The sequence below is a fragment of the Haliotis rufescens genome, unplaced genomic scaffold (genome assembly GCF_023055435.1).
Source record: "Haliotis rufescens isolate VD_foot unplaced genomic scaffold, xgHalRufe1.0.p SCAF_24, whole genome shotgun sequence".
NCBI lineage: Eukaryota > Metazoa > Mollusca > Gastropoda > Lepetellida > Haliotidae > Haliotis > Haliotis rufescens.
Genome location: NW_025963935.1, coordinates 1,585,321 through 1,599,877, shown reverse-complemented (window position 1 = coordinate 1,599,877; position 14,557 = coordinate 1,585,321). Strand labels below are relative to the sequence as shown.

The 14,557-nt window shown below is 35.6% G+C and overlaps 1 protein-coding gene across 7 annotated transcripts in view; it reads left to right on the top strand.

Moving 5' to 3' along the window:
- Positions 1–7,903, top strand: part of LOC124113530 — a 38,530-nt gene extending 30,627 nt beyond the window's left edge. For 2 of the 7 annotated variants that reach the window (XM_048401879.1, XM_048401877.1), the window contains 7 exons: positions 840–890; positions 1,986–2,036; positions 3,139–3,189; positions 4,297–4,347; positions 6,446–6,511; positions 7,457–7,504; positions 7,768–7,903. In XM_048401879.1, coding sequence (XP_048257836.1) covers positions 840–890; positions 1,986–2,036; positions 3,139–3,189; positions 4,297–4,347; positions 6,446–6,511; positions 7,457–7,504; positions 7,768–7,793 — 344 coding nt within the window. In that variant the 3' untranslated portion in view covers positions 7,794–7,903. The remainder of the gene's footprint in view (positions 1–839; positions 891–1,985; positions 2,037–3,138; positions 3,190–4,296; positions 4,348–6,445; positions 6,512–7,456; positions 7,505–7,767) is intronic. The other 5 variants (XM_048401878.1, XM_048401880.1, XM_048401881.1 and 2 more) reach the window with 5 other exon arrangements.
- The last annotated feature ends 6,654 nt before the right edge of the window (positions 7,904–14,557 follow it).

Here is a 14,557-nt window from a genome sequence, read left to right as displayed (position 1 = left end):
CTTCAATCCCATACTCCCCTTAAAAGAAACGCAAATGCACTTTTTGTGACATCTTAGGGATTCATTCAATGGACAAAATGAAAGCAGCAGCTAAGTGTTCAGATATGACACCAGTTAAGACTAGTCGCTGATGTAGACTTGACCTGTCAATATTCCATTGTTTTCAGTTCCAAATATGCATTTTGCAATCACATATATTTTACATTCATTTCAAAGACATTGTATATATATATATATATATATATATATATATATATATATATATATATATATATATATATATATATATATATATGCATGACCTGGCACATTAATATAGCTTTATCAAGAAGAAAAACATGTTTCCTGTTATATATGACATATTCAATAACTAATATCACGTCCAATGTGAAAAATCCAAGCAGAAGGCTGTCAATAGGCATTTGTTAGAGGGGTGTGTTTTTCTCGCAGCTGAACAAGCACAACATTGTTTCTTTGTAATGTATAGTTATTGAATCCAAAATAACTCTAACAACTCATATATATTAAAAGAAGTTATTTCTGATGTTAAATTGATACAATTAAGTCCTATTGATTAGTAATAAGTAGTGTTTATGAACTGGAACTACTTTGCTTTGCATCAGTGTGAAGAATAAACAAGCAACTGGGTCACTTCATTTCAATGTAACTGGTAAATCTAGCGAAAATTGTCACAGTAAAATTGTATCCCTTAAACTTCAAAATACGGATTTATAAGAAATTACTTTCATGTCATGTCGCAAACTAACACAAAATGAAATTCGTTGTTCTTAATTAATTTTCAGCTGAGACACTGTTTAATTATCATGACTGTCTTTCAGTTATGGAAGGACCAGAATATGGAGATTTGGATGAATCACCAGGTGACAATCGTGCGTATATGTTAAACACTAAAACATTCTTAAAAAGCAAATTCAATTTCAAAATGCAAAGACGAAACCTTTACAAAAATTGATTAAAGCTTCTAAGAATATTCATGTTTTTCTTATGAATGTTCATTGATAATTTGTAAATGTAGATTTCATAAAAGAAAAGAAACATGGCTTCATGTATGCTATATCAAGGACGATAAAAACACCTAATTTTCAAAAGAGACTGTGTATATTCGCCTGTCCGGGAGTGCATATGACCCTTGGTATCGCGATGGTGCTACATACACTTCAATCCCATACTCCCCTTAAAAGAAACGCAAATGCACTTTTTGTGACATCTTAGGGATTCATTCAATGGACAAAATGAAAGCAGCAGCTAAGTGTTCTGATATGACACCAGTTAAGACTAGTCGCTGATGTAGACTTGACCTGTCAATATTCCATTGTTTTCAGTTCCAAATATGCATTTTGCAATCACATATATTTTACATTCATTTCAAAGACATTGTATATATATATATATATATATATATATATATATATATATATATGCATGACCTGGCACATTAATATAGCTTTATCAAGAAGAAAAACATGTTTCCTGTTATATATGACATATTCAATAACTCATATCATGTCCAATGTGAAAAATCCAAGCAGAAGGCTTTCAATAGGCATTTGTTAGATCGGTGTGTTTTTCTCGCAGCTGAACAAGCACAACATTGTTTCTTTGTAATGTATAGTTATTGAATCCAAAATAACTCTAACAACTCATATATATTAAAAGAAGTTATTTCTGATGTTAAATTGATACAATTAAGTCCTATTGATTAGTAATAAGTAGTGTTTATGAACTGGAACTACTTTGCTTTGCATCAGTGTGAAGAATAAACAAGCAACTGGGTCACTTCATTTCAATGTAACTGGTAAATCTAGCGAAAATTGTCACAGTAAAATTGTATCCCTTAAACTTCAAAATACGGATTTATAAGAAATTACTTTCATATCATGTCGCAAACTAACACAATATGAAATTCCTTGTTCTTAATTAATTTTCAGCTGAGACACTGTTTAATTATCATGACTGTCTTTCAGTTATGGAAGGACCAGAATATGGAGATTTGGATGAATCACCAGGTGACAATCGTGCGTATATGTTAAACACTAAAACATTCTTAAAAAGCAAATTCAATTTCAAAATGCAAAGACGAAACCTTTACAAAAATTGATTAAAGCTTCTAAGAATATTCATGTTTTTGTTATGAATGTTCATTGATAATTTGTAAATGTAGATTTCATAAAAGAAAAGAAACATGGCTTCATGTATGCTATATCAAGGACGATAAAAACACCTAATTTTCAAAAGAGACTGTGTATATTCGCCTGTCCGGGAGTGCATATGACCCTTGGTATCGCGATGGTGCTACATACACTTCAATCCCATACTCCCCTTAAAAGAAACGCAAATGCACTTTTTGTGACATCTTAGGGATTCATTCAATGGACAAAATGAAAGCAGCAGCTAAGTGTTCAGATATGACACCAGTTAAGACTAGTCGCTGATGTAGACTTGACCTGTCAATATTCCATTGTGTTCAGTTCCAAATATGCATTTTGCAATCACATATATTTTACATTCATTTCAAAGACATTGTATATATATATATATATATATATATATATATATATATATATATATATATATGCATGACCTGGCACATTAATATAGCTTTATCAAGAAGAAAAACATGTTTCCTGTTATATATGACATATTCAATAACTAATATCATGTCCAATGTGAAAAATCCAAGCAGAAGGCTGTCAATAGGCATTTGTTAGAGCGGTGTGTTTTTCTCGCAGCTGAACAAGCACAACATTGTTTCTTTGTAATGTATAGTTATTGAATCCAAAATAACTCTAACAACTCATATATATTAAAAGAAGTTGTTTCTGATGTTAAATTGATACAATTAAGTCCGATAGTTAGTAATAAGTAGTGTTTATGAACTGGAACTACTTTGCTTTGCATCAGTGTGAAGAATAAACAAGCAACTGGGTCACTTCATTTCAATGTAACTGGTAAATCTAGCGAAAATTGTCACAGTAAAATTGTATCCCTTAAACTTCAAAATACGGATTTATAAGAAATTACTTTCATATCATGTCGCAAACTAACACAATATGAAATTCCTTGTTCTTAATTAATTTTCAGCTGAGACACTGTTTAATTATCATGACTGTCTTTCAGTTATGGAAGGACCAGAATATGGAGATTTGGATGAATCACCAGGTGACAATCGTGCGTATATGTTAAACACTAAAACATTCTTAAAGGCAAATTCAATTTCAAAATGCAAAGACGAAACATTTACAAAAATATTAAAGCTTCTAAGAATATTCATGTTTTTGTTATGAAAGTTCATTGATAATTTGTAAATGTAGATTTCATAAAAGAAAAGAAACATGGCTTCATGTATGATATATCAAGGACGATAAAAACACCTAATTTTCAAAAGAGACTGTGTATATTCGCCTGTCCGGGAGTGCATATGACCCTTGGTATCGCGGTGGTGCTACGTACACTTCAATCCCATACTCCCCTTAAAAGAAACTCAAATGCACTTTTTGTGACATCTTAGGGATTCATTCAATGCACAAAATGAAAGCAGCAGCTGAGTGTTCAGATATGACACCAGTTAAGACTAGTCGCTGATGTAGATATGACCTGTCAATATTCCATTGTTTTCAGTTCCAAATATGCATTTTGCAATCATTTATTTTTATGTTCATTTCAAAGGTATATAAATATATATATATATATATATATATATATATATATATATATATATATATATATATATGCATGATATGGCACATTAATAAAGCTTTATCATGAATAAAAACATTTTTCCTGTTATAGATGACGTATTCAATATAAAATATCACATCCAATGTGAAAAAAACTAGCAGAAGGCTGTCAATAGGCATTTGTTTGAGCGAAGTGTTTTTCTTGCAGTTGAACAAGCACAACATTGTTTCTTTGTAATGTATAGTTATTGAATCGGAAAAAAACTCTAACAACTCATATATGTTAAAAGAAGTTATTTCTGATGTTAAAATGATACAATTAAGTCCCATTGATTAATAATAAGTAGTATTTATGAACTGGAACTACTTTGCTTTGCGTCAGTGTGAAATATATACACGCAACTGGGTCACTTCATTCCAATGTAACTTCTACAGCTAGCGTAAATTGTCATAGTAAAATTGTATCCCTTAAACTTCAAAATACGAATTTATAAGAAATGACTTTCATATTATGTCGCAAACTAACACAATATGAAATTCATTTTCCGTAATTAATGTTTAACTGAGACACTAATTAATTATCAGGACTTTCTTTCAGATTTCGAGAAACCATGTTTTGAAGATTTGGAGGAAACACAGGAAGACAAAAGTATGTATATGTTAAATACTGAAACATTCTTAAAAGGTGAATTCAATTTTGTAAATGCAAAGATGTAAACTTTACGAAATGGGATTAAAATTTAAAAGAATATTCCATTTTTTTCATCGAGAATTGGTCAAAGTAAATTTCATAAGAGAAAAGAAACATGACTACATGCATCCTTAAAAAAGGACAATGAAAAAACAAATTTTCAAAAGAGACTATGTATATTTGCCTTTACCTTACCAGGAGTACGTATGGCAAGTGTTATGGCGGTGGTGCTAGGTACATGTCAATCACATACACAGCTTAACAGAAACGCAAATGCACTTTTTGTGACGTCTAAGGGATTCATTCTGAGGATGAAATGAAAGCAGCTGGGTGTTCAGATATGACAACAGTTAACAGTTGTCTCTGATGTTGATATGACCTGTCAGTAGTCCAAGGCCACGGCTATTTACAGTCAGTATCGAGTGTGCCTGCCAGCTCCTGCCCATCAAATCCATGAGGATACGAATCGGGCCTTGAAGTCATATGAAGATATATGTTTAATGATCAGCTATTTTCTAATGAACATTTGTGTAAAACAAACATTCAGTCACACTGTTCATTTTTTAGTTTATTTTCTGAGGAATTTATTTCCATCAGATGAGTAGGCAATTTCTAACATCGATCGCAGGTTTTCAGAAGGTATTCAAGAATAGTATAAACTCATTCTATATTTGATCGTACACATCTTAAATAGCCTTGGGTAAAAACACCTGTACAATGTAACTCTTAGATGTTTGGTACAAAAGAAAGCGATTTTGTTCAATTATGATTATCCCATGAAAAAAAAACGTTATTTTTATAAATCAGACTGATAACGGACTATGTATAAAGTTTCACACATGGTTTTCAAATGTAAATAGAAATTCAGAAAAGTATATTTTCTTGGCAAGCTATATTACTTTAATTGAGCGATTTTGTTGATATATGCTAGTATTTAGTTGATTTAGTAACATATCGTGATGCACAAGTTGATATTAAACTTTCTTTGTTCTAACTGTCAACGAATTGTATTTGTGTAGAATAAAAAAATCGTCAGGGTTGTTTATGAACTTTACAATCTGAATCCAAGGGATAAAACCGTGAGGCGTCAGTCCCGAGATTTTATCCCAATGATGAGGGTATTAAATCTCATAAAAACTCGAGGGTAAGTGCTTTATTCCCCTTATTACCCGATCAAAGAAACGCAACATATTTGATGTTTCAAACATACTTTCTTTGAACCTCAGGAAATGGGCGTAACATATTTGCTGCTGGTGTAAAGTAACTTGAAAAAGACATTATTACAAGCAGTGTGTTTTATCTAGGCTACAGATGTCAATGCTGCTTGTTTGATTCTCGGATATATGTGGCCGAGTTGATTTTATTGCTATTTTGTAAATATTTTAGTAAAGTCTTTTAATTGTCTCGTTTCTGTTTTAGCCTGTTTCTGTCTCAAGCTAGATTACTTGAGCAGTATGAAAACAACAACAATTAGACTAGCTCCAGTACTTACATAACTACTAACATATAACATACTTATATGAAGAAAACATTTGTTATTTGAAATTACATTTTAAACAATTTGGTTCAAATGAAAACAGATTCATTCAATAAACATTCATAGGTTACAATATAAATAAAATCTATGTTATATAATGAGATTATATATGTACACTGTCTCTTTACACGAACTGTAGGCCTGTGACACTTCCAAACATGTGAATTAATTGTTGTTGTTTTAATTTCGTCCATGCCAGTAGGTAATGTTTCTGGAGATAGTAACATTTTAAAATGCCCATCCCAAGCATTAATCAGACATCCGTACATATCAATATATTTTGAAAGGAAAAATGATGTATCATGTGATTACAGATATAGCTTTGTCCTTTCTAACCATACTTTTAAAACATTATATATCATGGTGGAAGATTTCTTAAATATATTACAACAAAATGCACACGTTAATAAAACGTGCCTCACTCAATATTTAACTCATTTTTGTATACTTATATACATACTGTACGTTTAGTAGAATTTTACCAGAACATTTAAAGACTTCTTCATTATTTTCTTTCAGCACCTGGGGACCTAAAAGCAAATGGATATGAAGAACCTTTCTTCAAGCAGATCATTGAGATCCAACGTATGTAGTGACAGAAAAACAGGAACCATTCCTGATTTGTATCTCTCCACCTTTCACTGAAACCATAATCACTGAGGTGCACTGGAAATATATAGAGGTTATCACGCAGGTGTGTTTTGGGATGGTAAATATCCTGTATTAGGAAATATCATTGTATTTAGTGAGCCTTGGCGAGCTAAATACATGGTGTTTATTCCCAATACAGGATATTTACCATCCATAAATACACAAGCGTGATAACCTCTTTAGCATATAATGTCATTCTTCAATTATTATGTGCTTGACAATCTCTTTCCATCTCTCACAAACATTACCGAAACATTGCAAGTTTTCCTGGAATGAGCGCAATAATATTTATTACGTCACAGGGTAAGTGATGTGTCAGTCGGACAGTAATAGTAGCCAAAATAGTTCCAACAGAAACCAGTTTCTTATACAGTAGCGAAACAACACATACGCAAAACAACAATTGTTTTTACTTGCGTTTCGCGGCAATCAATCGTTCTGTCCGCCAGAGTAACTGCCCTTCGTCATAGGGACGCTACTCTAACCCTAATCTATGAGACGTCAGGGCAATGTTCAGACGTTGATGACAGTCCTCCTGTCCTGCGATAACGTTGAGAAGTGCAGAGTGACAAAACAAAACAAGGTACCAATTCGAACATATTTCGGCCAAATCCAAGCCGCAAAGGTCTACAAGCACAGTCTGCTAACACTAGGGATGGAAATAAGTTAATAAAGGAAGATAGTTTGTGAGTTAGGTTGAAACTGAAGTTGAGTCGGATAATGATAAATAGATTTCTCGTGGTCTAAAATGATACAGATGGGTGTCAGGTTTCAGAAGAATGTGTTTGCCCTGAATTTGTGAGGTCTGACATTTGTCATGCTAAAAATAGTTCTGCCTTTCTCCAACCTTTTATTCGAACAATTTACTTTATCTTTCAGTTGGAAAGTCCAAGGGAATAAACGTGGAACAGACACCAGAAATACAAAGTAAACCAACCAAACAAACACATATTTCCGTTCTGTACTCATATTTCGTTAATAGTATTATATCTAAATAGATCTGTAATTCCATGAATTGACGCACACTGGTCTATCTCTTTGTTTCCATCAAATGTCTTTTGATAGTTGTCACACTATATTTGCGAGGCGTTTTAACATATCTTCCAATAAACTCTGTCGTTATATCTGAGAGGAAAATTTGTCTTACACATCATGGTACTTGAAGATGTTATTTGTTTTATCTTTTTCAGGAAAAGTGATCAGATGGACACGATAGTCTCCTGATGTGAAGACCTTGGACGTGTCCTTGTAAACTGACGTAGTAAACATCTAGATGACAAAAAAATGAAAAAGCTTTCTGTCTTTGTTATATAGACATTGCAATGCTCTCGGAACATAAGAATAAAACAGAAGTTAACATCAGATACAATTTTCACAAATATTTCATGTCTTGTATGTTTAATGTATACCATACCAAGAAGACAGTAGGAATGATCAAACATATCTTCTGATTGATCTATATGGTAATAGGAAATGGAAATGATATAGTGTGACTGAGTTTGGTTTTACGCCACTTTTAGCAATATTCCAGCAATATCACGGCGGGGGAAATGATATAATCATATCCGATTGGGAGTAGATGATAAGATGTAATGAGTGTTTATGGTAAGGATGATGAGATGGTGACGCACTAATTTGCATTTTGTAGCCAACGTCATGATCACTGATATCAGTTAAACCACCTCTGTTGGCCAGACATGCACGAATTCTTCATGCTTCTGTGAAGTCGATCAATGTCAGCTGGGCTCGTGTTGTTCCACCCATCAGTGAGAGCAGCACCGTTTCAATAATACTGATGGGTGAATTTAGACGTCGGACGTCCTCTGTTGGGGAAAGGTTAGGACAGTGCTGGCAGTGGCACTCCATGGATGTTTTGCAATGTGCAACGTGAGCATGTGCATTACCATCTTGAAAAATGAAACGCAGGTCGACGTGCAAATGGCTCCTGAGTGCTGCAATGATATTGTCCCGAATGTTTTTGACCTGTGACTCTTGCATGGCCAATATGGAGTGCAGTTCGGCCAGTCACTGTGATACCGACCCTACCCCGGACCGATCATGCAGTTTGACGTCACCGTCCATGAAAAACTCATTAGGAAGTCTCCAAGCTCAATTCCTTAGGTTATGGAAGTCTAGAGTGAACCTCGATTCGTCAGAAACATGCCATTACCTAAAACCGATTACTGCAGCGATTACCTTCCCTAGAATAATGACGTCTCTTATTCAAATGATGTGCAGAAAGTTATTAGGTGACACGTGGACGTCATGCACGCAAGTGCCATAAATGCAGACAATTTCGCACTATCTGAGCATGTACTCATATTGCCTGTTGTAACCGGTCCCTTATCTTACCGATTTCTCGATGCCATTGTTCTGACTCACCTGTCCTGAGCTGGGGCCGTTGCCCTTGGGCGTCCAGAGCCCCGACCATCGGCGTTATGTGTTTGTTGGTATCGGGCCCACGATCTGCTTAGGACAGATGGAGAAACATGCATCGTTTGGGCAACAACATTCTGACAGCCACAAGAGCCCATAGCTATGCCACGTTAACAATCAGCACGTTGCAAACGTCGCACGAACAATGCAATTGCTTAATTAATGATTAAATGTGCTAAATAAAGTGTCTTCGAGCATTAGGTTTCAAGAAAACAATATGCGTCTGCTCACAACCGATTCTGAGTGACAATGGTAACTCGGGCATACAACCCCTTGCACGTACTGTCACAATATTGTTTGGAGCTTCGCATAAATCACTTACTTTAATTGCCTGGCATTTGTGTATTTTTCTGTCGCTTCACCACAAAACAAAATATGCCCCACCTTTTGTGCATTGTATACATGTGCAGCACATTTTCTTTTGTGGACAAAGCACTTTTCTGTCATGTCAAGACTGTGGAAATACTTTTCACAAATAATTGACACGCTCGACATACAAACAGTACATCGGTAAAAAGCCTTTGTTATCCCCCCGGCATATAATCATATAATGCGGGGGGATAGAGCGATCAGCCAGTCTGTCTGTCCGTCCGTCCGTCCGTCTGTCCGTCTGTCTGTCTCTCCGTCTGTCCGTCCGTAATCATTTCCTTTTCCGGAGCAGAATTCCAAAACCATTCAGTGTATTTGATCGAAACTTGGCAAATCTATCAGGCACATACTGAAGTGGTGCCTTTTGATATTTTGGGATTTTTCTAATTTTTATTTTTTTATTTTTTTTATGGAATGAAGTTGGACATAGACTCAATTGGGCATGGGGTTCGTTTCCGGGGCAGAATTCCAAAACCATTCGGTGTATTTGATCGAAACTTGGCAATTCTACCAGGCACGTAGTGAAGTGGTGTCTTTTGATATTTTGGGATTTTTTTAATGTTTACATTTTTATGGAATGAAGTTGGACATAGACTCAATTGGGGATGGGGTTCGTTTCCGGGCAGAATTCCAAAACCATTCAGTGTATTTGATCGAAACTTCGCAAAGCTATCAGGCACATACTGAAGTGGTGCCTTTTGATAATTTTCTTTTACGAATTGTTATTTTTTACATTTTTTTATGGAAAGGGTTACTTTACAGACAGCTCCCGGGGGGATATGTCATCTTTCTGATGACTCTTGTTGTAACTTGACACACATACAGTACATCGGTAAAACCCTTTTTTGTAAATTGACACACATAAAGTACATCAGTAAAACCATTTGTTGTAACTTGACACGAATACCGTACATCAGTAAAATCCTTTGTTGTAACTTGACACGCATACAGTACATCAGTAAAATCCTTTGTTGTAACTTGACACGCATACAGTACATCAGTAAAACCCTTTGTTGTAACTTGACACACATAAAGTACATCAGTAAAACCCTTTGTTATAACTTGACACACATAAAGTACATCAGTAACACCCTTTGTTGTAACTTGACACACATAAAGTACATCAGTAACACCCTTTGTTGTGACTTGACACACATAAAGTACATCAGTAACACCCTTTATTGTAACTTGACACACATAAAGTACATCAGTAACACCCTTTGTTGTGACTTGACACACATAAAGTACATCAGTAAAACCCTTTGTTGTGACTTGACACACATAAAGTACATCAGCTCATGATGTAATCTGTTTCGAGTGTTTGAGTGGGCCACACATTACACCATGACGAACTTCGATCACACTTTCGTACAATACTGAATGCATCAACTAGTCAATAATTAGTAAGAGTTACATAACAGAAGTGAAACAACAGCAGGCTGAGTGCCAACAAGTTGTTATCATATACATGCAATTACTGTAAATATGCTCATATCAAGGGTCATATACCAGTATATAATGCTTTCCATTCTACCAATGGATAAAGAATCTCTCTCTCTCTCTCTCTCTCTCTCTCTCTGCTCGGACAGCGTCATGCCAACAGACTTAGAAAATGAAAATATTGTGCACATTGTTGACTCTTGGTGTTTACACATAACGCAAATGATAAATCATATATCACGTACAGATATCATGCGAGAAAACTAAGTATAGGGAAATTTGATAAAACCTAACCCTTTCATTGCCTGACAGAAAAACCTGTAGGCAGGATCACTCTATGTATGGGGTTTTATCAAGCAAACATCACATCCATGATCAAATGACTCGCCTTTTTAGGTGCTTGCAACGGGTGTCACTGGTGGGGCAGGATACGCTCACCTTTTCATGAACATCTAGCATCATCACTATTTGATAGTGCTTTATAAACACATGCTCATGATATCGTTGGAATCGTACGATCGTCAATTTTATTGAATATGGAAAGGGATAGAATTCATTAATCCTGCCTAGCTGTCTGCAGATTGTGGGTTGATGCCCCTTTACCGGGTAACAGCTGCCGGAAGCAGGTTACGAATTAAATATCTAAATAACCTTTCACTGAATGAGAGGCCAGATATTGAAACTGCAACCAAACAGTCCACTTTCATCTTCCCAGGCAAGCCTGAAAAGATCCAATGTGGGACACCTTTCAAAGCCATCAGGTCATCAGTTTAGTATCTCCTATAGCATAACAACTAGAAAGTCGGTGTTGTTGATATTGCGGTGATTATTGGTATGAACATCCAAGGCATCAACATGACCAAGTGATAATTATAATCCGTCCAGTGGAAATGTACCTTGATAAGCCTTGCGACACTTATTGTGCGAATCGTTTTAGAATAATGTATGAGAGACATATGGATCAGTACAACATGTCCACCGTTCTCCAAAATAACATTTTCAAAAAGTATGTCATAGACATAAAAAAATGTCGTCGGTCGTTCTTATGAACACACGCTGCGTTAGTCTGACACAATCTTCTGCTGACTTTAACAGCTATCAGGAACATATTTGGAAGATGAAACGTAATCCCACTTTTCATTTCCTTCCTTGGACAAGGAGTGTGTATATGTAATGAATAAACATTTTAGGTCAACTATACATGTGTATCACATGCTCTGTTCACTTCCCATATTTAAAACGGCCTTTATATGTTAAATGTTATACTGCAAAATGCATCACTATTTGGATAAGATGGTTTTTCCTAGAGACTATGTCATAAATGTGTTCAAACACAACCCATCACTGTAATTTTAATTCCAATTCACGAGTATCTCATTCGAACATTGTAACAATTGTGATTGATGGTTATGATAGTGAAGATCCGGGGTAGAAAAATGTATGTCTTCAGCAGCCCATACTTGCCGTAAAATCCGACTATGCTTGTCGTAAGAGGCGACTAACGTGATCGAGTGGTCAGGCTCGCTGACATGGTTGATGCATGTCATCGTAACCCAATTTCTTAGATCGATACTCATGATGTCAATCACTGGATTGTCTGGACCAGACTCGATTACGCCCCAGTACAAATATTACATATTTATATATAATATCCCTACCTTTAAGAAACTTAAACATATGGTCAAATCAACTGAGAGGAATAGTTTCCTCTGTTCCTCAGTTCATGCATACAATTGCTGAATGTAAGTCAGTCATAGGGAATACACTATGCATACCCTTGATGTTTAACACGGCACTCAATAATATTTGATCTTTTGGACGGATTTTAAATAAGTGACCAGAGAATCATGTGACTGATATTGTGAGCACCGATCCACGCCGTCGCTGTACAAATCAAGCCACCGAAACTGGCCCCTCGATCCATTTTGTCACCTCCTATTGGTTGTTTGAGACACTTAAATAGAAACAGCCGTTGACTCTGTCTCTCGTCATGTTGACATCTTTTTGTATTTTGATATATATAGCTGTAAAGGCTCATGTACCACCGGTGGTGGTTTCTTAGAGAAGAAACTGAATAAAAATCTGAGACCAATGTGAATCCTAATATCACACGTGACGCTTGTTTCATGTTTTTGAGTCACAATATGGTATGGGACTAAAAACTGTGCAATAATTTTATCTAAGGGCGAACTAAGCTACTTGGCAAAATATTATATGAAAGACTATAAATGTAAAGGTTCTCCAAACACTAGCGTTCCAAACCATCTATAATGTTTAAATATCTCACGTTTCTCGCTTAACTTCTGTTCCGATCTTGGATGTGTGAAGTAACATTCATTTACTGCACATCTGAACACTTCATGACTAACAAGTAACAGGGCAAGATCGTGCGATCTCAATGTCTCGTGTGTCCACCATTAGCGTCACATTCTGCCAGACAACTCCTGTCCATGGACGAAATGAGAGTACGTTGGTGAAGTCCTTTTCGCCTGAAGTTGTTTGTGGTTCAGGATTACAGTGTCATACGCGGCATACGTAAGTCATAAACAAGAACTAGAGACCTTATCACTATTCACATATAAATCCTTTCCTGTTAATCTCGTTGGCTTCGTCATTATATTGTTACTGTTTTACCACCTCTATGCACTTACTAAGCATTAACCTGTGTTACTAATGTACTGTATGTGTGTCAAGTTACAACAAAGGGTGTTACCGATGTACTGTATGTGTGTCAAGTTATAACAAAGGGTGTTACCGTTGTACTATATGGTCGTCAAGTTACAACAAAGGTTGTTACCGATGTACTGTATGTGTGTCAAGTTATAACAAAGGGTGTTATTGTTGTACTATATGTTTGTCAAGTTACAACAAAGGTTGTTACTGATGTGCTGTATGTGTGTCAAGTTACAACAAAGGGTGTTACCGTTGTACTATATGTTCGTCAAGTTACAACAAAGGTTGTTACTGATGTACTGTATGTGTGTCAAGTTACAACAAAGGGTGTTACCGTTGTACTATATGTTCGTCAAGTTACAACAAAGGGTGTTACTGATGTGCTGTATGTATGTCAAGTAACAACGAAGGGTGTTACCGATGTACTGTATGTGTGTCAAGTTATAACAAAGGATGTTAACGATATACTGTATATGTGTCAAGTTGCAACAAAGGATGTTACCGATGTACTGTATGTGTGTCAAGTTACAACAAAGGATGTTACCGATGTACTGTATGTATGTCAAATTACAACAAAGGGTGTTACCCTTGCACTGTATGTGTGTCAAGTTACAACAAAGGATGTTACCGATGTACTGTATGTGTGTCAAATTACAACAAAGGGTGTTACCCTTGTACTGTATGTGTGTCAAATTACAACAAAGGGTGTTACCGATGTACTGTATGTATGTCAAGTTACAACAAAGGATGTTACCGATGTACTGTATGTGTGTGTCAAGTTACAACAAAGGGTGTTACCGTTGTACTGTATGTGTGTCAAGTTACAACAAAGGATGTTACCGATGCACTGTATGTGTGTCAAGTTACAACAAAGGGTATTACCGATGTAGTGTATATGTGTCAAGTTATAACAAAGGATGTTAACGATATACTGTATATGTGTCAAGTTGCAACAAAGGATGTTACCGATGTACTGTATGTGTGTCAAGTTACAACAAAGGATGTTACCGATGTACTGTATGTATGTCAAATTACAACAAAGGGTGTTACCCTTGTACTGTA